Source organism: Capra hircus, chromosome 10 (genome assembly GCF_001704415.2).
Source record: "Capra hircus breed San Clemente chromosome 10, ASM170441v1, whole genome shotgun sequence".
Classification (NCBI taxonomy): Eukaryota; Metazoa; Chordata; class Mammalia; order Artiodactyla; family Bovidae; genus Capra; species Capra hircus.
Genome location: NC_030817.1, coordinates 62,987,139 through 63,013,721, shown reverse-complemented (window position 1 = coordinate 63,013,721; position 26,583 = coordinate 62,987,139). Strand labels below are relative to the sequence as shown.

The 26,583-nt window shown below is 38.2% G+C and overlaps 1 protein-coding gene and 1 pseudogene across 1 annotated transcript in view; both read right to left on the bottom strand.

Annotated features, from left to right (window-relative positions):
* MDGA2 (MAM domain containing glycosylphosphatidylinositol anchor 2) overlaps window positions 1-26,583 on the bottom strand; it is a 928,200-nt gene that overhangs the window by 143,190 nt on the left and 758,427 nt on the right. The window contains exon 9 of the mRNA XM_018054380.1: window positions 6,296-6,565. Within this exon, the coding sequence (XP_017909869.1) occupies window positions 6,296-6,565 (270 nt within the window). The remainder of the gene's footprint in view (window positions 1-6,295; window positions 6,566-26,583) is intronic.
* Window positions 13,405-26,344, bottom strand: LOC102181305 (annotated as a pseudogene).

Below are 26,583 nucleotides of genomic sequence, written 5' to 3'. Positions count from 1 at the left end.
TTGGAAGGACTGATGTTGAAGCTGAAACTCCAATCCTTTGGCCAACTAATACAAAGAGCTGACTCATTGGAAAAGACCCCAATGCTGGGAAAGATTGAGGGCAGGAGGATAAGGAGACAACAGAGGATGAGATGGTTGGATGGCATCACCGACTCAATGGACATGGGTTTGGGTGGACTCCGGGAGTTGGTGATGGACAGAGAGGCCTGGCATGCTGCAGTTCATGGGGTTGCACAGAGTCGGACAAGACTGAGCTACTGAACTGAACTGAACTGAATGAGATGCAATGGAGAAGAAAATGGCAATCCATTCCAGTATTCTTGTCTGGAGAATCCCATGCACAGAGGAGCCTCGTGGGCTACAGTCAATGGATCACAAAGAGTTAGACAAGAGTGAGCAACTGAACAATGAGATGTAAGCAGAAAAGATAAATATAATAATAATAAAAAACACTACTGGGTAGCATCATTAAAAAGAGGTGGTGGGGGGAGAAGGAATATGCTGAGATGTAGAAGCATATTCTACATGCTAGAAGATGCTAGTAGAAGATGTAGCCACTTAAGTAGCTATTAAAGCTATGAGATGTGCCATCTACGGATGACAGTCAAGTAGAAAGATGGAAGAAACCTGGACCCCTGAGGACTTTGTGGGACAGAGCTACTACGTTAGTTTCTGAAATAATACTTCAAGGTTTTAACCTTAATGAAATAATTTTCTATTCTGTTTAAATCTTGGTTTCATTGTTCAGTCCCTAAGTCTGACTCTTTGTGATCTCAAGGACTGCAACACACCAGCCTCCTCTGTCTTTTACTATCTCCTGGAGTTTGCTCAAATTCATGTGCATTCAGTTGGTGATGCCATACTCGGAGTTTTACAGATACTTTCAGATACTCAATAAATATTAACATATATAATTTATTTGTAAATTGTAAAATAATATATTATTACAGCCTATATTTCTATATTTGGCTGAAGAGTCAAGGTCAATATAATCATTTTAAAGGTAAAAAAAAAAAAGTCATCACAACTCTAGTAGAGGAATACACAAAGAGCTAGTATTTTAGAATAAAGTATCATGTGAACAAGGCACAGAGTCCTGAAATTATGTAACTTAGCAGATGGCAGCAGAATCTAGTTTGACTGGAATTTAAAGTAATTGATAGGATTGAAGGAGAAACGATAAACTTTTTAAAGGATATTAATGAATGGTTTAAAGATCCATGAAATGAGTTTGCATTTCACCTATAAGCCACAAACATTTATCACTAAGAATAAGATCTATTTTCTGGAAAAATAAAGCCCAGTAGTATAGAAAATAGATTGAAAGAGATAAAGATTAAAAATTCAGCTAGCAGTAAAAATATATAGAGAGGACATAATATCTTAGATAAGAGAATATAAGGCTAACAGGAGCAATAGGGTTAAAAAGAAAATGGTGGCTACAGAGTACTATGAAAATATAAAAATGACAAGACTCAGAAATATACATGCTAGGGGAAAGATTTTGAGATGAGGATATTCATTGTTTTACTTCTGATATAATCTAGTACCTGACAGTCAGTAGGTACATAGTAAATAACTTAAATATTTGTCAGATTGCAAAGAAATTCAGTAGGGACAATAATGGTTGTTTCATGCTAAATTATAATTTGTAGTTATGCAATAAAAATTTTTAGTAGTATACCTAATGTTACCTGTTGAAAAGAACACCACTGTTTCAATATTTTTCATTTAATAGAATTTAAAACTGTCTTCATTGATTGAATCTTAAATGATTCACAAGTTTCAGCATATGTAACTGTGTATATATACCCTCTGGAAGTTATAAAGACATTCTGTTTTTGCTTCTGGGCTATAATTGACAACCATGTTATTCTGCTTTTACTTTAACTGACTTAAAATATAGTTTAATAAGTACCCATGTATATACTGTCACATGAAGGCTTCCACATTTTATTCAAGTAACTAATTAAAAGAAGTAAACAGAAAAATTCGATTCATTTCCTTGTCCAATCTGCTTTTAAGTCTTAATTCACTAACATCCATAAAATTTCAATAGATACATATTGTCAGAAACAAATTTGTTAAAGGAAAGAAATATGCTTATGGGATAGTTTAGAACTACCATCTCAATCACTAAATAATTTAAAAGACATAGGTAATTTAAAATTTTATAAATCAATTGTTGTCATTATTGTTTAGTTACTAAGTTATGTCCGACTCTTTGCAACCCCATGAACTGTATAACCTGTCAGTCTCCTTTATTCATGGGATGTCCCAGGCAAGAATACTGGAGTGGGTTGCTATGCATTTTAATTCAGATAGCCTAGTTTTTCATATTCAAGGAAGTCAAAGTGCATCTTCATTAAACCTGGGCATTTCAACAGAATCTGCCAACAGATTCTCTCTCATCTGTTATCCTATGTAATCAAGCAGCTGCAGACATCTTATCTTCACTTTATTATATAATAGGCATAACATTTCAATCTTGAAGCATCCCTTAGGGGTCTTTACCAATGTATAGCTTAAAGCAACATCAGTGACAGATGCAGGGGGCGATGCAACCTCCCAAGGTGCTTTCCCTCCCAGGCTTTAGCAGTTATAGCCTTGTTTCAGTTAGCTCTTAAGGAGGTAAAAGCAACCACTGTTTATAACTTTTCTGAGCTGTGAGAAGTTTCTATGCCTATTGTGCAGGGGTTTAGCCTGAGTAAGGTATCAGAGTTGAGGATATCTGGCAAAGCAGTTCTATTTAACTTGAAGCATTTTAAAGAAAGGAGTTTATTGAAACACTGGTTTAACTGCATCCCTGCCTCTGTACTCACATTGCCTTCTCCTCTCTCAAAATTCCCTATGCCTTACTTTAAAGGTACACATCATTGCATTTAAGACCAACATCAACCATCCAGGAAAAGCTGCTTGTCTCAAAATCCTTAAATTAATCATGCATTACCATGTAAAGTGATATTCACAGGTTTTAGGGATTAGGACATAGATTTACTTTTCTTGAGGGACACTATTTGGGCTTCCTAGCTGGCACTAGTGGTAATGCAGGAGACATAAGAGACATGGGTTTGATTCCTGGGTCAGGAAGATCCCATGGAGGAAGGCATGGTAACCCATTGTAGTATTCTTGCCTAGAGAATCCCACAGATAGAGGAGCCAGGTGGGCTACAGTCCATTGGTCGCAAAAAGTCTGAAACAACTGAAGCAACTGAGCATACACACAGGACACTATTCAGCCCACTACATATTTTCACCTTGACTATTGTTTTATCCTCATTTTTTCCTAATAAAGAAATGATATTCAGTAAGAGTCCCTCCATCTAATCATTCATCTTGGCCATCTGTTTCACCATCCTAAATTTCCTGGTTTTCTTTTCTGGATCAAGCTGTGTGCCAGGATCTAACCTAGCATATTATTCACTTATATCTATAATATAATGAATGTGCCTACATATTTTAGAGTATTTAAAACTTTTTTTGTTTTCCAAATGTTAGTTTGGAGCATTTGGACCTGTGAGAAAGTGAAATCCATGCTCCAGTGGAGTGACATGCTGAATAGTACAGAACTATTTATTAATATAAAAATACTTCCGTCTATGTATGTATACATATATACTTGGAATTTCACATTTAAAAGTGGATTGATTCTAATAAGTTAAAATTCCACATTTATTTCTAGAACTTGTAAAAATTCTCTACTAGAAAAATATGATAAAATGGTGTTTGGGTTATTGCTATAGATCACAAAGGCTTAAACCACAAAAACAAACAAACACACACCAGGCTTAAGTTCACTATAACAATACTAGAAAATAAAATAAATGAACTACACAGTACGTTGTAATATTATAATTAATATTTCCTAACATAGATAGTGGATTACAAGCTGGGGGGGTCATTCTTCCTAAAATACCTTTGCTTACTTTCTTGTTTTCCTTTCCAGGAAAATATTCTCACACCCTGTCTGACTTCTCGGTAAAGAAAACCCTCCTCTCCTACCCCTGAACACCGACACATATCACATACTCATGATATATATGAAGACAACAGGCCTGAACTTTTGAGCTTTCCCAGGAACTAACATACATATAGACATGCGGCTGCCACTGCCTTTGTGCTCAGCTCTATACATTTGGATGTACAGTCAGATCAAATCCACTTTCAGGTGACTACATGGTATTCACGACAAGCAAGTGGAAGTCTGTTCTTAAATTTGGTAAAATAGTTCTAACGATAAAATTTTAAATGTTTCTTAGTTAATCTGGTCCTCAAGGAAGGAAAGAGAACTGTCTTCAATGATTGGTGTTTTGGGTAAAGAACATACGCACATTGAATGCATGCAGCCTTGCATCTATTATATTTCCTAGCTCTCTTCTGCAGAGCTTCAAAGAGTTTTGAATTGCGGGGAATTACTACTAATTCTATATTATATACTACTTCATAGTACTACTAATTTATGCTATGTTTTAGTAGAAAAAAGTAAAAGGCCTTTCAAAGTTTCTTCCAGATGTCTGATTCTACGGATGCATTAATTTCTTTATATATTTTCTGGAATTATACTGTATTTGGGATTCAATCATTTCCTTTTCTCTTCTTCAAAACTTTGTTAGATTTTATGTGGAGGTCTTGAAAAAAATGAAGCTGACCTGAAGACTGAAAAATGCACACTGGAAACAAATTAATGCCTGGGGTTATTTTCTCTCCCTCCATGGGGCAATCCACAACAGGTTTATTCCTTTCTGCAGCTATTGAAATCTACTTATTGCACCCCATGAATCTGGGATGGGAGAATGGAGCTAGTGTTTCTTTCAGTCTCAGCTTGTCTTCTAGCTCAAGAAATAGGATTTGGATCATATAATAAAGAACAATGAAAATCTCACAGAGTGCATAATTTAATATAGTCCAAGTTAGAAAACAGCGTCACCAAAGAAAAGCAGAATATGTATAAAGCTGAAAAGGATTGGAGAAAGGAGTTTAGTTAATTTTATGGGGTATTTTTATTTTGGAGGGATAATGGAAGGAAGTAAAGTGTTCCATTTGTACCAATATGTGAAAAATAATTGCTTTTGAAGATTCTTATTTTTTTGGAATATACAAATAAGGAATGAAAGTATATCATGCCATTTAAATTACCTCTAGAGTAATATATTACATTCTTTTACCCTTTTAAATATTCCTAGGGATAAAAATTAGATTATCATGTAAGTATCAGTCCTAGAGATTTTTTCATTTTAACAATTCACTGGAAGAATTACAGTAGAAAAGACTTAGGTTCAACTGAACGTTAATAAAAGAGATTGCAAAACCAAGAGGTGGTAAGCTCCAGTGGAGAGGATGTCTTCATATTCTTTGCTTAGTCAATTACATTTTACCTATTAATGCCTAATATCCTATTTCAGGAAGTTAAATGTCCCAAGGCAATCCATATTAGAAAATTCTCTTATGAGTAAGAACTCATTAATAAGAGTTTATATTACCAATGAACAAGATTTAATTAAGTCTGAAACATTTTAATCATAATTTTTATGATTGCTTTACATATAACATCCAGTTTCTTCTTTTAGTAGCATAAACACTGTAACTGTTAAAACAAACTTTATCTAGAACAAAATAATAATGTAAAGGAGTATATTCTTTTAAGATATGCCTAAACCCTAGCTCAAAAATAAGAGATTTAGATTATAAAAATAATTTAAATAAATATATATATATAATTTAACACAGATTTACTATCTCTTTAAATACAGTAAAATATAATGACATCAAAGGCGATAATATTCTCAATTCATTATATACCAAATACAACTATATTGATTTCCCTTTGAATATCTGTGATCCAATTGTAAGCCAATGATAAAATGTACATTCACCACACATTGAGTTAATAAATAAACAAGAAAAAGAAAGCACTCTTAAAACCAGCAAAGATAATGGATTGCAAGGGCTTTTAGACTTGCAGAAAAAATACGTGTTAATATTTGCAATTTGATCTAAAAAAAAAAAAGCTGGTTAAGATTTGTCACTTTGTTACTGTGATATTCAAAATAACCAACCTCATCACCAAATCTATTCAAATTCACATAAGCTTCTATCCTATTTTATAGGCACATAAACTATCTTAACTACTGAAATAGACTTGCCTTGAAAATAAATGAGTAGACACTCTAAATAGAACAGGCAAGCTGTTCATAATATGCTCCATGGATTTGCAAAATGCTTTCATTCTTACAAGAGCCTAAGCTCCTATGATCTAAAAAAAAAAAAAAAAAAAGCAAAATATTTAGCACCTTACCTGTAACAAGAAAGCTGCATCTCCCTGCTCCAGCTTCATTTATGATGCTACAATTATAAACCCCATAGTTTTCATTGGAAAGACTCTTCACTGGGTATTCTGTGTATTCTTGAGAGTCAAACTGACCCGTCCGCAATAATTTGTTGCCCAAGCGCCACTCATAGGTCAGCACCCGTATTGGATAGGCTCTTAGGACCCTGCAGCTCATAGTGACACTTCGGTCTTGTCCTTGCCGGATTTCCAGAAATGCTGGTTCCACAGCAGGAGGATCTGTAGAAAAAGATATTATAACAGATAAAACGGGTGATTGGCAATAAGCCAGTGGCCACTCTTACTGTGAGAAGCTATTTTCAAGAATACATCTAGCCAAAGGAAAGGGCTATTATCAGATAGGTGGAGAACATATTTAGGCTAGGAGATTTTGGCTTGGGTGAAAGTGAAGTCGCTCAGTTGTGTCCAACTCTTTGCGACCCGGTGGACTGTAGCCTACCACGCTCCTCCATCCATGGGATTTTCCAGGCAAGAGTGCTGGAGTGGGTTGCCATTTCCTTCTCCAAGGCCTGGGTAGGGAAACATAATTCCTGAGTGTAGGCAGTGAGTAGGATTAATCGCCTTAAAATAGCATTTGCAGGTGTGTGTGTCTGTGCTTAGTCTCTCAGTCATGTCTGACTCTTTGTGACATCATGGACTGTAATCTGCCAGGATCCTCTGTTCATGGGATTTTCGCAGCAAGACTACTGCAACAGGTTGCCATGTCCTCCTTCAGGAGATCTTCCAGACCCAGGTACTGAATCAAGGTCTCCTGTAGCTTCTGCACTGGCAGGCAGGTTCTTTACCACTGAGAGGCCTGGGAGCCTCAGCTGAATCTAGAAGAGCTTTTTTTTTTTTTTTTCTTTCTAGCTGCTTCCCAGAAAAAAACTGTCATCAGCGTGTTTGGTTCACAGTGCATTGTGCTTAGTCACTCAGTCATGTCTGACTCTTTGCAACCCCAGGGATTACAGCCCACCAGGCTCCTCCCTGGATGGAATTCTCCAGGAAAGAATACTGGAGTGGGTTGCGATTCCCTTCTCCAGGGGATCTTCCTGACCCAGCGATTGAACCCATGTCTCCTGCATTTAAAGTAGATTCTTTACTGTCTGAGTCACCAGGGAAGCTCTGGTTTATACTGTTAGCAACCAAATGATGTTCTAGGTATAAAAACAGAGTATCCATATTAGCATGAAATTCTGCAGCAGATGAAGCCACTGGTTCATGTAAGCAAATTCTAATTATCCCATATGAAGCTCAGTCCTTAGCATTCTGGATACCAAGTATTTAATAATATGGATAACACAAGTATATAAATTTATTTTCAAAATTATTTGGTCAGAAAGAATGTGACAGCAATTTATAATATTCATGTGTAAGCAAACAGAAAATTGTGCTACAGGTGGATATGGATTTCAACCCACTGCAATGGTTCATGGATTTGGCGTAATCGGGAATTTTTTCCCTATACAATTGAAACTTGCTGCATTAGATACCTAATCTTTTTTGTTTCTGACGGAAAGATTTCCAAAATGTGTGACACCCTTCTCCCGTCATTCAGGTTAGGCAAAATACAGGCCTTTACTTGATGACTCCCAACGGCCATAATAAATAATACTTATTTTCTGGGATCTAATGCCATGATTCATTTAATAAAGGAAATTAGGTATGACCAATCAGGGTTTTCTTCAGTCAGAACTGCTCTGTGCAACACAACCATATCCTTGACTAGAGTGTATGACACCCTCCTGAGTTGCACAGTATCAATGCTGGACAGTGCTACCCAGAAAACCCTTCCTTGAAGATGCTAAAAGGTTTTAGGACTATCACACCAAATGCACCATTTGATATTCTTTACGTGTTAATCCATCTACTTTTTATAGCATTGCTCTCCTCTCTCACAACTAGTCTACTGACTGACCCTTCTTGCTTCTTTCAACAAATATGTTTAAGCTACCATATCAATTTTAATTTTATTAATAAGTTTAACTTTTGAGTCTTCCTTATACAAATGCTAAGAATAGAAAAAATGAACAAGAAAAAATCCTCTCTGCATATAGTTTATGGCTTAATACAATAGATAAAGATTTAAATAGCTAATTTAAAAATTGGAAGGAAAAAATATTCTATGGTAGAAAGTGAAGAAGTGAATAACACCATGAGGACTGATCAGGCAAGGAATGTGATACTTGAACTGTATCTCTCAGGATGTATAGGAAATTGTCATGTGGGTAAACAACAGGAGAGGACATTGCAGGTAAGAGGATAAGTAGGTACAAAGGTAAGGAGGAGACAGGGAGGAGGGAGTGTTCAGGGAAGTATAAGTTATAATAATACAACTAGTGCGCAAAAGGTGCATGAAAGTTTGGGAGGAAATAAAAAGGAAAAAAAAATAAGCAGACATTGCCATGGATCCTTGAACATCATTTTATAGATTTTGAATTTTATCCAATTGGTATTTAAGGCCTTTAAAAAGTTTTAAATGAAAGTTTTATATGAGTAAACCAATCTTTTAGGAAGATTGTGTGACAGATAGGAGGAGTGTAAACCTCGAAGAGAAGAAACTCAAAGAAAGACTTGAACTAAAGTAGTGTCATGGGACCATAAATGACGCCTTAGACAATGATGGGGATGAGATGAAGATGGGGAAAAAAGGAAAGGTAGTTTGAAACTTGATAGACATGTCAGATTTGTGCATGTATTAGTTGCACAGTTCAGTTCAGTTCAGTCGCTCAGTCGTGTCTGACTTTTTGCAACCCCATTAATCGCAGCATGCCAGGCCTCCCTGTCCATCACCAACTCCCGGAGTTCACTCAGACTCACGGCCATCAAGTCAGTGGTGCCATCCAGCCATGTCATCCTCTGTCATCCCCTTCTCCTCCTGCCCCCAATCCCTCCCAGCATCACAGTCTTTTCCAATGAGTCAACTCTTTGCATGAGGTGGCCAAAGTACTGGAGTTTCAGCTTTAGCATCATTCCTTCCAAAGAACACCCAGGGCTGATCTCTTTCAGAATGGACTGGTTGATTCTCCTTGCAGCCCAAGAGACTCTCAAGAGTCATCTCCAACACCACAGTTCAAAAGCATCAATTCTTTGGCACTCAGCTTTCTTCACAGTCCAACTCTCACATCCATACATGACCACAGGAAAAACCATAGCCTTGACTTGATGGACCTTTGTTGGCAAAGTAATGTCTCTGCTTTTCAATATGCTATCCAGGTTTGTCATAACTTTTCTTAAAAGGAGTAAGTTAATTTCATGGCTGCAGTCACCATCTGCAGTGATCTTGGAGCCCCAAAAAAATGAAGTCTGACACTATTTCCACTGTTTCCCCCATCTATTTCCCATGAAGTGATGGGATGATTTTGTTTTCTGAAAGTCAGGCTTTAAGCCAACTTTTTCACTCTCCACTTTCACTTTCATCAAAAGGCTTTTTAGTTCCTCTTTACTTTCTGCCATAAGGGTGGTGTCATCTGCATGTCTGAGGTTATTGATATTTCTCCCAGCAATCTTGATTCCAGCTTGTGTTTCTTCCAGTCCAGTGTTTCTCATGATGTACTCTGCATAGAAGTTAAATAAGCAGGGTGACAATATACAGCCGTGACATACTCCTTTTCCTATTTGGAACCAGTCTGTTGTTCTATGTCCAGTTCTAACTCTTGCTTCCTGACCTCTATACAGATTTCTCAAGAGGCAGGTCAGGTGGTCTAGTATTCCCATCTCTTTCAGAATTTTCCACAGTTTCCACAGATCCACACAGTTTATTGTGATCCACACAGTCAAAGGCTTTTGCATAGTCAATAAAGTAGAAATACATGTTTTTCTGGAACTCTCTCACTTATTCCAAGATCCAGGAGATGTTGGCAATTTGATCTCTGATTCCTCTGCCTTTTCTAAAACCAGCTTGAACATCTGGAAGTTCACGGTTCACGTATTGCTGAAGCGTGGCTTGGAGAATTTTGAGCTTTACTAGCGTGTGAGATGAGAGGAATTGTGCAGTAGTTAAGAGAGTTCCAGAAAAACATCTATTTCTGCTTTATTGACGATGCCAAAGCCTTTGACTGTGTGGATCACAATAAACTGTGGAAAATTCTGAACGAGATGGGAATACCAGACAACTTGACCTGCCTCTTGAGAAATATGTATGCAGGTCAGGAAAAAACAGAACTGGACATGGAACAACAGACTGGTTCCAAACAGGAAAAAGAGTGTGCTAAGGCTGTATATTGTCACTCTTCCCATTTAACTATGCAGAGTACATCATGAGAAATGCTGGGCTGGAAGAAGCACATGCTGGAATCAAGATTGCTGGGAGAAATATCAATAACCTCAGATATGCAGATGACACCAACCTTATGGCAGAAATTGAAGAGGAACTAAAAAGCCTCTTGATGAAAGTGAAAGAGGAGAGTGAAAAAGTTGGCTTAAAGCTCAACATTCAGAAAACTAAGATCATGGCATCTGGTCCCATCACTTCATGGCAAATAGATGGGGAAACAGTGGAAACAGTGTCTGGCTTTATATTTTGGGGCTCCAAACTGCAGCCATGAAATTAAAGATGCTTACTCCTTGGAAGAAAATTTATGACCAACCTAGATAGCATGTTGAAAAGCAGAGACATTACTTTGCTAACAAAGGTCCGTTTAGTCAAGGCTATGGTTTTTCCAGTGGTCATGTATGGATGTGAGTGTTGGAGTGTGAAGAAAGCTGAGCACTGGAGAATTGATGCTTTTGAACTGTGGTGTTGGAGATGACTCTAAGAGTCCCTTGGACTGTAAGGAGAATCAACCAGTCCATTCTGAAGGAGATCAGCCCTGGGTGTTCTTTGGAAGGAATGATGTTGAAGCTGAAACTCCAATACTTTGGCCACCTCATGCGAAGAGTTGACTCATTGGAAAAGACTCTGATGCTGGGAAGGATTGGGGGCAGGTGGAGAAGGGGGCAACAGAGGATGAGATGGCTGGATGGCATCACTGACTCGATGGACGTGAGTCTGAGTGAACTCCGGGAGTTGGTGACGGACAGGGAGTCCTGGCGTGCTGCAATTCATGGGGTCAAAAAGAGTCGGAAACGACTGAGCATTTGAACTGAACTGAACTGAACTGACCTTGCCTTCTTTGGGGTTGGAATGCAAACTGACCTTGTACAGTCCTGTGGCCATTTACTGATTTTTTCAATGTTGCTGGCATATTGATTGCAGCACTTTCACAGCATCATGTTTCAGGATTTGAATTAGCTCAACTGGAATTCCATCACCTCCACTAGCTTTGTTTGTAATGATGCTTCCTAGGGCCCACTTGACTTCACATTCCAGGATGTCTGGCTCTAGGTGAGTGATCACACCATTGTGATTATCTGGGTGGTGAAGATCTTTTTTGTATAGTTCTTTTGTATATTCTTGCCACCTCTTCTTAATATCTTCTGCTTCTGTTAGGTCCATACCATTTTTGTCCTTTATCGAGCCCCTCTTTGCATGAAATGTTCTGTTTGCATCTCTAATTTTCTTAAAGAGGTCTCTAGTCTTTCCCATTGTATTGTTTTACTCAATTTCTTTTCATTGATCATTGAGGAAGGCTTTCTTATGTCTCCTTGCTTTTCTTTGGAACTCTGTATTCAAATGGGTATCTCTTTCCTTTTCTCCATAATTTTTGGCTTCTCTTCTTTTCACAGCTATTTGTAAGGCCTCCTCAGACAGCCGTTTTGTTTTTTTTTGCATTTCTTTTTCTTGAGGATGATCTTGATTTCTGTCCCCTTGAAATGTCATGAACTTCCATCCATAGTTCATCAGGTACTCTGTCTATCAGATCTGGCCCCTTAAAACTATTTTGCACTTTCAGTAACCTTATATTGTACAAGCATCTCTTATATTTTTATATTTTTATTTATGTTTAGAGTAGAGACTTTATCTTAGAAGGATAAAGGATAGAGGTGTGATAATGTTTGGCATTTAAATTCAGGTTTGTTTTAAGTTTAATGTTAATCCATGCCATGTATCAGTAAGAACAATACAAATTCTGTAGTTGTGGCCCCAGTCAGATACATATCTAGTATTACAAATTCCCTACAAGATACACATATTGAACAAGAGGTTGAGTTAGCAAAGGAGGCAGGGCGGTGAATGGAGGGTGAAGAGGGTAGGAGAAGAAAGAAAGAATTGAACATGGATGCAGGCTTTTCCATACTACCTTTAATAACTTGCTTCGAAGGGAGAGTAAAATTAGGCAAGGATAAGCAGCCAAGGGTTGTTGACTTGTTACTAGAACCATGCTTTTTAGCAATATTTCAGCAGAGTTTGAAACCCTTTTTTTAATAGCAAAACCATTACAACAACTCCCCCAAACAACCTTTAATCACCTCCAATTAATTTTAAACATTGGCATAAAGTTCAACTTGAATGATCAGTTAAAAGGAAAATGATACCACACACATCTCTACAGTGTGATTTACCTGTCTCTTACATGCTTGCATCAGCTGAAAGTCAAATGGTTTTCAAATGTAACTTTCATTCCTAATGGCACTGTTGCCATATCTGGCAGGAGACAATACAGTAATGCCGAAAAGGCTCCTATGCAGTCTTGTTAGTGTTTTAAAGAACCTAATGCTTGGGACCAGTGAAATCCACAGAAATTCACTCTTGCCTGTAAGAACTTTTGAAAATCGTTTATAATATCATATATGAAACGAATCACCAGTCCAGGTTCGATTCATGATACTGGATGCTTGGGGCTGGTGTACTGAGATGACCCAGAGGGATGGTACAGGGAGGGAGGAGGGAGGGGGGTTCAGGATGGGGAACACGTGTATACCTGTGGCAGATTCATGTTGATGTATGGCAAAACCAATACAATATTGTAAAGTAATTAACCTCTGATTAAAACAAATAAATTTATATTAAAAAATAAAAACAAAACAAAAAAATAAAATAACAACAACAAACCAAATAGGGCAGGAGCCTAAATTCTTAGACTGAAGGTAAAAAGTCAGATTTGGTGGTTCTCAGTGACCGTTGGTGGATTTCCTAGAAGGGTGGGATGAGGAGTGTGGAGTGTTCAGAGGTGATTTCTCTTGTTGCCTTTTATGTCTTACTGATTTTCATCTTACACATCCTGCAGCACTTCTTTATTCTGCTCTTCACCATCACCCTGATGTCTGAAGTCCACAGTGCCAGATTATTACATAGTACTGCTACTGCTAAGTCGCTTCAGTCATGTCTGACTCTGTGTGACCCCATAGACGGCAGCCCACCAGGCTCCCCCACCCCTGGGATTCTCCAGGCAAGAACACTGGAGTGGGTTGCCATTTCCTTCTCTAATGCATGAAAGTGAAAAGTGAAAGTGAAGTCGCTCAGTTGTGTAAGACTTCACCACCCCATGGACTGCAGCCCACCAGGCTCCTCTGTCCATGGGATTTTCCAGGCAAGAGTACTGGAGTGGGGTGCCATCGGCTTCTCCATCTTTAATAATAATTGCATGGTAAATGTAGTTTTTATAGTTTTATTCACTCAACATATCCAGTTCTGCAACTGCATCATCAAAAGCGGCTTTTGCCAACCTGCAGGCACGGTTTGAGGGAATTAAGAATTTCACAGTAGAATACAGGGAAATTGAGAGCAAGACCTAAGCAAATGGTAGGTGTCGGTAGAAGTTCTGTTACTGCAATATCACTAGGAGCTTTAAAGCCACTAAGTTATTCTCCGTAGCCTCCTTTTTCTCATTTCCAGGTAGTTCCCTTTCATCTTATAATAGGAAATCTTGGACTTGCCAGTGTTAGCTGCTGGAATGAGGGGTTTGTTCAGTACATCCAGAATGTCACAACAGATTAGTTTAGCCCCAACTATTTGCCACTATTCCCAAATCATTTTGAGTTTGCCTTCACCTCTCTTGTTTTCTTCTTTCTCTTCAGTGCTGCCAATTATTCTCCAGGAAGCTCTCTTAACTCCAGTAGCATTTTCACATGCAACAGATGAGAAATTTCTTTATTCAACTGTCAACTCCACATCCAATCCTGCTTCTTTCTTCATGGATTCCACCGTTTCATCCTATCACTCAGCTGGCTTGGCCAGCTCTGCCTGGTACACCAGATCCTCCCATCACCCATAACAGCAGTGGGTCAGGCAGGCTTTACGTGATAGACGGAAGTGCAGGGCAATAGCGTCTGGGACCTTCAGTCTCTCACTCAATGTCCAGGCAGCAAAAATCAAGCACTTCTTTTAAACAGCACATAGGCTTGCTAATATTTCCTCTGTATATACATGTCTTTAACATTATATGTAATAAAAATGAATCATTCAATATAAAAAAAAATAAACAGCACATAGTTATATTCTTTTTTTTTTTCAAAAAAGTCTGACAATACTTTTATTTTACCCAGAACACTTAGCTTTATTCATTTAGTATATTGATATAGTTGGGTATAAGTGTTCCTTTTCATGTCATAATTTCTCTTTTTTTGTGTCCTTTCTTTGTCTTTTTTATATTAATGGATGATATCTTTATTGTAACCCTTTTTCTGATATTCATCGGGACTTTAAAAGTTTCTATTATTTTGTTGATTGTCTTAAAGCATGCAACATACATACTTAAGTTATCTAAAAATATCAATATCTTTACCATCCTCTTAAAATAAGAATCTTAGAACACGTTGCTCCTTTAAATCCGATTCTGACATATGTTACTGAGTCTTGATTTTACATTTATTGAATATTATCATAACCTTAAACCTGTACTATTTTTTAAATTACCCATATATACGCTAGCTTATAGTAAGGTAAGTTAAGTGAAAGTCGCTCAGTCTGTCCAACTCTTTGCGACCCCATGGACTATACAGTCCTTGGAATTCTCCAGGCCAGAATATTGCAGTGGGTAGCCTTTCCCTCTCCAGGGGATCTTCCCATCCCAAAGATCGAACCTCGGTCTCCTAAATGCATGGATTCTTTACCAGCTGAGCCACAAGGGAAGCCCAGGAATACTTGAGTGGGTAGCCCATCCCTTCTCCAGGGGATATTCCCGGCCCAGGAATCCAACTGGGGTCTCCTGCACTGTAGAAGGATTCTTTACCAACTGAGCTATCAGGAAAGCCTTATTTGCCCTTAATGCCTCTTCCATTATAGACCTTCCAAATCTATGATCCCTTTCCTTTTGCCTAAAGTATATCATATAGAATTATCTTCAGTGAACTTTCTGATCTTTATTTTCTAAAAATATATTTTTAATTTCATTCTTAAAAGACATTTTCCTTGTGTATATTGGATTACATGTTGGCAGTAATTTTTTTCCAGCACATCAGGATATAATTCCACTGTCTTCAGAAGGCCGTTATTGCTATAGAGAAGTAAGCTCAACATCTCACACTTTGAAATGAATGAAATGAAGAGAAATGAATGCCTTTTTTTTCCTCCAGCTACTTTGCCAATCTTTTTTGTTTTTGATGTTCTAAAGCTTCAGTAAAATGTTTCTAGGTATAGGCTCCTTTCTATGTTTAGTTTGGATATATTGGGCTTCGTAAATCTCTTGATTTATGTTTGATGACTTTCATCTAGGAAAGTTTTGGAAAATTCTCATTGTAAGCTCTTCAAATAACCCCTGTATGTTTTTCTTTGTACTCTTCTTGAAGATCATTTTTATTCTGTCTTCCATGTCTCTCAATCTCAATTCCAAATGCTCCATTTGAGGTTTCTGCATTGCATTATGAATAAATTCTCTGAGCTAATTCAGTTACTGATTATTTTTTTTTTTTTGGCTCTGCTTAATCGGCTAAATTCATCCATCATGTTATTACATCAGTTATTAGTTATTAATAACTAATTATCAATATGTTCTTTGGTATACTTTTATACCAATGTTTTAGTACATTTTCATGACCTGCAAAGGTAGTAAGACTTGCCTTTTATTACTTTGTTTTATTTAAAACTAAGTAATTGTTTTAAACTGTCTGATATTTCTAATTACAGTGTTGAGACAGATTTTCTCTTAACTTTCTCTCAGGGCACCTTGTTTCTGTGTATTCTTTGTTAATTTTAACTCTGTGCCACTCATTGTCCTTTAAAAATATTTATGAGAATATTTCATGCCAAAGATGATGACTTCCTCCTCCAGAGATCCATGTCCACAGGCAGCTCTTAGCATCAATATCTCGTTGTTGTTCAGTGACTAAGCTGTGTGACACTCTTTGTGACCCCATGGACTATAACATGTCAAGCTCCTCTGTCTTCCACTATCCCCTAGAGTTTGCTCAAATTCATGTCCATTGATTTGGAGTTGCTATCTGACCATTTCATCCTTTGCCACCTCCTTCTCCTTTTGCCTTCTATCTTTCCCAGCATCAGGGTCTTTTTCAATGGGTCGGTTCTTCCCATTAAGTAGACAAAGTACTGGAGCATCAGCTTCAGCATCAGTCCTTCCAATGAATATTTAGGGTTGATTTCCTTTGGGTTGACTGATTTGACCTCCTTACTATACAAGGAATTCTCAGAAGTCTTCTCCAGCACCACGATTTCAAAGCATCAATTTTTTGGCTCTCATCCTTATTGGTCCAACTCTCACATCTATACATGACTACTGGAAAAACCATAGTTTTGACAGTGTGAATCTTTGTCAGTAAAGTCATCTTTCTGCTTTTTAAACCACCATCTATGTTTGTCATAGCTTTCCTTTCAAGGTGCAAGTGTCTTAAAAGCCATTTCATAGCTGCTGTCATCATCTACAGTGATTTTGGAGCCCAAGAAAATAAAATCTGTCACTGCTTCCATTTTTTCCTCTTTTGTTTGCCATGTAGTGATAGAACCAGATGCCATGATCTTACTTTTTCAATGTTGAATTTGAAGACAGCTTTTTCATTCTCCTCTTTCATCCTCATCAACAGGCTCTTTAGTTCCTCTTCACTTTCTGCATTAGAGTGGTATCTTCTGCATGTCTGAGGTTGTTGATATTTCTCCCAGTAATCTTGATTCCAGTTTGTGATTCATCCAGTCTGGTACTTCACATGGTGTACTCTGCATATAAGTTAAATAAGCAGGGTGGCAATATACAGCCTTGTCATACTCCTTTCTCAGTTTTGAACCAGTCTGTTGTTCCATGTTAAGTTCTAACTGTTGCTTCTTGACCTGCATACACATTTCTCAGGAGATAGGTAAAGTGGTCTGGTATTCCCATCTCTCTAAGAATTTTCCACAGTTGGTTGTGATCCACACAAAGGTTTTACTTCAGTCAATGAAGCAGATGTTCTGGAACTCCCTTGCTTTCTTATCATCCAGCAAATATTGGCAATTTGATCTCCAGTTCTTCTCTTTGATATCCAGTTTGTACATCTGGAAGTTCTCAGTTCACTTACTGCTGAAACCTAGATTGAAGGATTTTGAGCATTACTCTGCTACATGTGAAATGAGCACAATTGTAGGGTAGTTTGAGCAATCTTTGGTGTGTCCCTTCTCTGGGACTGGAATGAAAATTGATGTTTTCCAGTTTTGTGGCCACTGCTGAGTTTTCCAAATTTGCTGGCATACTGAGTACAGCACTTTAACAGCATCATCTTTTAGGATTTGAAACTACTCAGCTGCAATTACATCACCTCCACTAGCTTTGTTCGCAGTAATGCTTCCTAAGGCCCACTTAACTTCACACTCCAGGATGTCTTGACTCTAGGTGAGTGACCACACTATGGTGGTTAACCTGGTCATTAGGATTTTTTGTATAGTTCTGTGCATTCTTGCCACCTCTTCTTAATAGCTTCTGCTTCTGTTAGGTCCTCATTGTTCCTGTCCTTTATTGTGCCCATCCTTGCTTCAATATTCCCTTGATATCTCCAGTTTTCTTGAAGAGATCTCTAGTCTTTCCTATTCTAATGTTTTCCTCAGTATCTTTGCATTGTTCATGTAAGAAGGTTTTCTTACCTCTCCTTGCTATTCTGTGGAACAGTCTTTTGAGTTCCAACTTCTGTTGGTAGACACTTCCCCAGGAAACACCCTGGGTTTGGAGTTCTACTCCTCTTGCCCCAAGATGCCATCAAAACTGAAGTTCAAATTTGCTCGTATCAGCAAATGCCCCCAGGACAAATGTAGTCTCACTGTACTATATTCACATAAATTTGGCATGGAATTTTTAACAACCACTTTAATGCTTTCAGAATATTTTAATAATATTTCCTAGCATTTTCAGTTGTTGACATTGAAACGGTTTGTGGAGTATTTTGGCTATTTTATGCCCAGAAATGCATGCCTCATATTACCAAGAGGAATGTGTGTGCATGCTCAGTCATGCAGTCTTGTGAAGCCCACCAGGCTGGTGTGTCCATGGGATATCTGAGTCAAGAATACTGGAGTGGGCAGTTATTTCCTCCTCCAGGGGATCTTCCTGACTCAGGGATCAAACCCACGCCTCTTGCATCTCCTGCATTCTTTATCCACTGAGCCAACTGGGAAGCCCATGGATCTAAACTTCAGAATGGAGCAGTGACTGCAGGATACAGTGTTGTTAAGATATCTCAAGGTAAGTATTAACAAAGGCATTGTGTGTCTGTGGGTGTTCAGTTGCTTAGTTGTGTCCAACTCTGTGTCTCCATGGGCTGTAGCCTGCCAAACTCCTCTGTATATTGGAGTTTGAATACTCCAATAAGTTTTATATATTACCCAAGAATACTGCAGTGGGTTGCATTTCTTACTCCAGAGGATCTTCCAGACCCAGGGATCGAACCTGTGTCTCATGTGTCTCCTATACAGGCAGGTTGATTCTCTACCACTGCACCACCTGGGAATCCCATAGTAAAGGCATAGAGAATGTCAAATTTGAATTTACTCTTAAATATAATCACAGAGTTTGAGGAAAATAAAAGTTCCTAAAAGAAATAAACACAAACTAGCATAGATATATGTGGATCCAGAGAGTTGTGTTACAAAAATTAAAGTAGTCATATGTTTCTAAGAGCAGGAAGTAATCAAATGTGCCAAATCCTAGCAAGTCAGGAATTAATACTGGAAATATATACTGTTTTTGACAAATTCAATATCATAATGATTATAATGAAAGTACTTTCTGTGAAGTATTTATAGTCTGGTTTACAGGGTTTTGGCATGTGTGAGGATGGTTAAATATTAGAGGTCATTAATGACAGCTATTTGTTCAAAAATGTTGTCTGTGATTATAAAAGATGGTTACTTAAATTTATTCTACCTTCAAAATACATTAGGAGTTTGTACATTTCTCTCAGTCTTCACTACCACCAGTGTTACCTTTTGTGTGTGTGTGTTAATTGCTCAGTCATGTCCAACTATTTGTGACCCCATGAACTATAGCCCACCAGGCTTGTCTGCCATGCCAGGAATACTAGAGGAGGTAACCATTCCTTTCTCCAGTGGATCTTCCCAACCCAGAGGTCGAATCCTGGTCTCTTGCATTGGCAAGCGGATTCTTCACCATCTGAGCCACCACAAATGTCCTGCAACAGTCTTCAACCAGGCCAACATGCTTCTTCTTTTGACCCTCTCTACCTTCTGAGATTGGCCAGATATTCTTTTAAAAGAGAAATCAGCTCCTTTATTCGCCTTCTTAGAACATTCTATTGACTCACCCCTGCTTGTTAACCAGGCCTACCAGGTCCTACAATTTCTGGGTCTGGCCATATACCCATCTACTCTCATCTTGAACACTGTGCTTCAAAAATACAGGTTTTCTTCCTGCTTCTGTATGACAAACCCTTCTGGACAACAAACCTCTGATGTTTTTTCTTCCAAATTCGTTCTTTTCTTTATTCTTTCCTTTTATCCTTTCTTTTACTATTTCTAAGTCTCATGTTTTAGATTTTTTACCTCGAGAAAGTCTACCCTTGGTCAACAGTAAGTGAAGCATCTCTCCTCCTGTGAATAATACAATGTTATTATCCATTGCATTTGCTTCCTGTGTTAGCTTTATTATAAAGAAAGTTGCAAATTCCCAGTCATTGCATCACCCTGCTGAATCTATCGAGTACCTAGTATTATATTTGCATGCTCAGTCACTTCAGTCATGTCCAGCTCTTTTCTGACCTGTGGACTGTTGCGCACTAGGCTCCTCTGTCCTTGAAATTCCCCAGGCAAGAATACTGGAGTGGGTTACCCAAGACCTCCTCCAGGGGATCTTCCTGACCCAGGAATCAAACCCATATATTGCTTATACCTCCTGCATTGGCAGAAAGGTTCTTCACCACCAGCACCACCTGAGAAGCCCCACCTAGTTTTATATCTAGTGACAAGGATTATTGATTAGGAACCCCCCCCAAAATGATTAAATTAATTGCATTGGTGTTTGAACACTGTTTTGGATTTATTATCTTTCTTTTCTCCATGAAAGTCAAGGAGTGGGACCAGAAGTTCCAATCTTCCAACAATGGCGGGGTCTTTTTGGAGACCAGCTCACATCCTGAAGATATCTAGGGATCAGCCAAGATTCACCTTACTAGAATGAATTCAGGATGGTTGGAAAGAGCTTTTTATAAGTAATAAAGGGTGATCCTTTTACTCAGGAAATTCTAAAACTTTTAGGAGGTTGGTCCCAGGAATGAAGGACAAAGATTTTATATAGATATATATCCCATCAATTTACAGCAATTAGTTATTGCCTTCTAAGAATCTGCACATTGATTATATTAAATTGTGTATACTTACCTATATTACAATATTATCTTTACACTGATACTATAAATTCCATGTTAATAGGAGTCATTTTTATTCATTTTAAAAAATATCTTATTATATCATCGCTCACCCAACATTATCTAAGAATCTTATAAGTTTGGGCATGGTTGATAAAAATAAAACAAGGGTATTTTGAACATATATCTGTTTAGTTACATAAAGCTTCAGTGTATCACGTGGTCAGATCTAAATGGCTGTCTTAAAGGTAAATTAGCCTAGGTTCAAATATGTTCAGTGTCTCTCAATGGACATAAACAGGTTACTTTCATTCATCTTTTTGAAGTTCAGTTTCCTTAACATCATTCTTGCTGTTCAGTCACTGTCGTGTCTGACTCTTTGCAACCCCATGGACTGCAGCACGCCAGGCTTTCCTGCCCACCACCAACTCCCAGAGCTTACTCAAACTCATGTTCATCGCATTGGTGATGCCATCCAACTATCTTATCCTCTGTCATCCCCTCTCCTCTCACCTTCAATCTTTCCCAGCATCAGGATCTTTTCCAATGTGTCAGCTCTTTCTATAGGTGGCCAAAGTATTGGAGTTTTAGCTTCAGTATCAGTCCTTCAGTGAATACTCAGGCATGATTTCCTTTAGGATTCACTGGTTTGATCTTGCATTCCAAGGGACTCTCAAGAATCTTCTCAAACACCACAGTTCAAAAGCATCAATTCTTCAGTGCTCAGCTTTCTTTATCGTCCAGCTCTCATATTCATACATGACTACTGGAAAAACCGTAACTTTGGCTAGATGGACCTTTGCGGCAAAGTAGTGTCTCTGCTTTTTAATATGCTGCTTAGGTTGGTCATAGCTTTTCTTCCATAGCTTTTCTGAGCTGTATCCTTTATAACAAACTGGGAAGCCTAAGAAAAAGTGTTTTCTCAAGTTCTGTGAGTCCTTTTAGCAAATTATCAAAATTATCAAATGGGAGGAACTGCCAAGCCATGGGAACTCCCAAATTTGTAGTTGGTTTGTTAGAATGACAACTGGGAATTGTGACTGATGTCTAAAGTGAAAGCAGTTTTGCGGCACTGACCCCTTTAGCTTGTAGGCTCTACACTAATGCTAGGCAGTTAGTGTCAGAAATGAATTGATTTATAGATATCTAGATGATGTCAGAGAATCAGAGAACTGGTGTTAGAAAACACACCTCTTACTTGGTGTCAGAAAGAATAGAATTGCTAGTCAAGTCTTAAATAAGCCTAATTTATTCAATAGGGAAATATAAAGAATGGACTTGGAAAAAGATGACTGAGAAGTCTGTAGGATCTGGCTAATGTATCTAGAAAAGATAGAGAGTGAAACAGCTAACATTTATCCATTAATGTACTCTATATGACTGTGCTAGCACTTTTCACATATTTATTACCTCATTCAACCCTTACAGGAACCTTGTAAAATGTGTATTATTATCTTCATTTTACACATGAAGAAACTAAATCTGAGATGCTATATTCTCAAGCATCCCACACAGCCCAGGTGACAGACTTCAGACCGAAAACAACACGACTTCAAAGTCCATGTTCTTTCCAACACAGCAGACTGAGGAAACAGTGCCAAAAGCAAACTGTAAATTAGTCTCTAACATAATGTTAGTCTTGCATAGAAGCTTTTCCATTTCTTTTCCATGGGAAAGACATGCAAAAAAGCAAAATGGTTGTCTGGGGAGGCCTTACAAACAGCTGGGAAAAGAAGAGAAGTGAAAAGCAAAGGAGAAAAGGAAAGATACATGCATCTGAATGCAGAGTTCCAAACAATACCAGTGAGAGATAAGAAAGCCTTCCTCAGAGATCAATGCAAAGAAATTGAGGAAAACAAAAGAATGGGAAGGACTGGAGATCTCTTCAGGAAAATTGGAGACACCAAGGGAACATTTCATGCAAAGGTGGGCTCAATAAAGGAAAGAAATGGTAGAGACCTAACAGAAGCAGAAGATATTAAGAAGAGATGGCAAGAATACACAGAAGAACTGTACAAAAAAGATCTTCACGACCCGGATAATCACGATGGTGTGATCACTCACCTAGAGCCAGACATCCTGGAATGTGAAGTCAAGCGGGCCTTAGAAAGCATCACTACAAACAAAGCTAGTGGAGGTGATGGAATTCCAGTGGAACTATTTCAAATCCTGAAGGATGATGCTGTGAAAGCATTGCACTCAATATGCTAGCAACTTTGGAAAACTCAGCAGTGGCCACAGGACTGGAAAAGGCGTTTTCATTTCAATCCCAAAGAAAGGCAATGCCAAAAAATGCTCAAACTACTGCATAATTGCACTCATCTCACATGCTAGTAAAATAATGCTCAAAATTCTCCAAGCCAGGCTTCAGCAATACATGAACTGTGAACTTCCAGATGTTCAAGCTGGTTTTAGAAAAGGCAGAGGAACCAGAGACCAAATTGCCAACATCTGCTGGATCATCAAAAAAGCAAGACAGTTCCAGAAAAACATCTATTTCTGCTTTATTGACTATGCCAAAGCCTTTGATTGTGTGGGTCACAATAAACTGCGGAAAATTCTGAAAAAGATGGGAATACCAGACCACCTGACCTGCCTCTTGAGAAACCTATATGCAGGTCAGAAAGCAACAGTTAGAACTAGACATGGAACAACGACTGGTTCAAAATAGGAAAAGGAGTACATGAAGGCTGTATATTGTCACTCTGATTATTTAACTTATATGCAGAGTTCATCATGAGAAACACTGGCCTGGAAGAAGCACAAGCTGGAATTAAGATTGTTGGAAGAAATATCAATAACCTCAGATATGCAGATGACACCACCCTTATGGCAGAAAGTGAACAGGAACTAAAAAGCCTCTTGATGAAAGTGAAAGAGGAGAGTGAAAAAGTTGGCTTAAAGCTCAACATTCAGAAAACGAAGATCATGGCATCTGGTCCTATCACTTCATGGCAAATAGATGGGGAAACGGTGGAAGCAGTGTCAGGCTTTATTTTTCTGGGATCCAAAATCACTGCAGATGGTGATTGCAGCCATGAAATTAAAAGATGCTTACTCCTTGGCAGGAAAGTTATGACCAACCTGGATAGCATATTCAAAAGCAGAGACATTACTTTGCCAACAAAGTTTCATCTAGTCAAGGCTATGGTTTCTCCAGTGGTCATGTATGGACGCGAGAGCTGGACTATGAAGAAAACTGAACACCAAAAATTGATGCTTTTGAACTGCGGTGTTGGAGAAGACTCTTGAGAGTTCCTTGGATTGCAAGGAGATCCAACCAGTCCATTCTGAAGGAGATCAGTCCTGGGTGTTCATTGGAAGGACTGATGCCAAAGCTGAATCTCCAATACTTTGGCCATCTAATGCGAAGAGTTGAGTCATTGGAAAAGACCCTGATGCTGGGAGGGATTGGGGGCAGGAGGAGAGGGGATGACAGAGGAGGAGATGGGTGGATGGCATCCCTGATTCAATGGACATGAGTTTTAGTGAACTCCGGGAGTTGGTGATGGACAGGGAGGCCTGGCGTGCTGCAATTCATGGGGTCGCAAAGAGTTGAACACGACTGAGAGAATGAACTGAACTGAATTGAGATGAACACAGAAGCAGGCAATATTGGAAAACGTGGTTTAGAAATAAAATAGTCTATAGCATTTGTAAATAATTAGCAGGAAAGCAACCCCAAAGATCTGGTGATGTACTTTACAAAATTATTATTTGCCTCTTTTCATAAACACTTTGAGATTGCTAATAATTATTACTTCATATTTTAAGTAGTTTTCTCAGCAGGATAAAATTTCAGAGTTACAGTGTAGAATTATTGTTATGTGACTGAAATTACTGGTACATTTGTATTGTTCACATGAGGCACATGATGCCTAATCTGTAGAATTACTGCAATTTCTTTCTCATAACAAAAATGATAGTACACTCAGTACTTAAGCCTTTTATGGAAGTTTTGCTTTGTGTGATTATAGATACTATTTATTATTTAGCTATTATGTTTCTAAGTGTAAAAGAAAGTGACAAAACAACTCTAAATAATTAAAGGATGTTTGTCATAAAACAATTGATTTAATTATTTGGATTTCTCTAGGATATTAATTATGAATAAAATGGAATTAGCATCTGTCCATATAGGTAGTATAGCCATAAAGAGAATCTAAATGGAACTCAAAATGTTTTCCTTCTAACTCACACAACTAGATTCTTGATATATGTATAAATAGATCTAGAAACATTATTATTCATGATGATAATAAATGTCTTCTAAACTAGGAGAGAAATACATTTCTATTTTTATTTTTTTTTCTATTTTTATTTTTATGTATGTTATAATATGGTTGAATGGCATCACCAACTTGGTGGACATGAGTCTGAGCAAGCTCTAGGAGCTGATGATGGACAGGAAAGCCTGGGGTGCTGCAGTCCATGGGGTCACTAAGAGTCAACATGACTGAGTGACTGAACTACACTTATAAGGCTCGAGCTTCACTGTTTCGCATGTGGTTCTCCAGTTTTTCCAATACCATTATTGAAAAGACTATTCTTTCTCCATTGCATATCCTTGGTGTCCTTATCAAAGATTAGTTGAACATATTACCTTGGGTTTATTTCTGGGCTCTCTATTCTGCTCCATTCTCCAAATGGTGCTGGAGAAGACTCTTGAAAGTGCCCCTTGGACAACAGCGAGATCAAACCAGTCAATCCTAAAGGAAATCATGCCTGAATATTCATTGGAAGGACTGATGCTGAAGCTGAAACTCCAATACTTTAGCCACCTGATGTGAAGAACTGACTCATTGGAAAAAACCCTGATGCTGGGAAAGATTGAAGGCAGGAAGAGAAGGAGATGACAGAAGATGAGATGGTTGGATGGCATCACTGACTCAGTGGAGATGAGTTTGAGCAAGCTCTGGGAGATGGTAAAGGACAGGGAAGCCTGGTATGCTGCAGTTCACGGGGTTGAAAAGAGTCAGACACGACTGAGCAATTGAACAACAACAAAATCCTGTTCCACTGGACCTGCTGAAACAGTCCCTTGCCTCTTGTTTGTAAAAAAAAAAAAAGCTTCTAGGCCTTCCCCACGTTCCAAAGATCAAATTTAATCAAAGAAGTCATATTTTAAATCCAAAAAATCAATTTTTAAAGGAAAATTCAAAAACAAAGAAAGTAGTCAAGCAAGATCAAATAATAACATTTTAACCACAAAACAAAATGAAAGACCTTTAGTTCCTCCTCAAGGGCTATAGATAATATTCTGAGCTGTATCTTTGACCTGTTTCTCACATACTAAATGCTCCACCAGGTAAAGAAGTTAACTGCATGATGACAAAGAGTAAGTAGACCCCAAAGTGGTTGGAGCCAGATAACTGATAATTGAGATTCCTGAAATACCTCCATGTTACCTCTCCATCAACCAATCAGAGAAGTGTGCATGAGCTTATCAGGAACCCAGCAACCTTCTCCCTCACATTGTCTTTACAAACTCCTTTTTAAAAGATATTGGGGATTTCAGGTCTCTTGAGTCCTGGCTACCCATTCTCCTTGATTGGTACTCTGCAATAAACATTGTACTTTCCTTTACCAAAATCCAGCATCCATAGGATGGCTTTGCCACATGTCCAGCAAGCAGACATGCT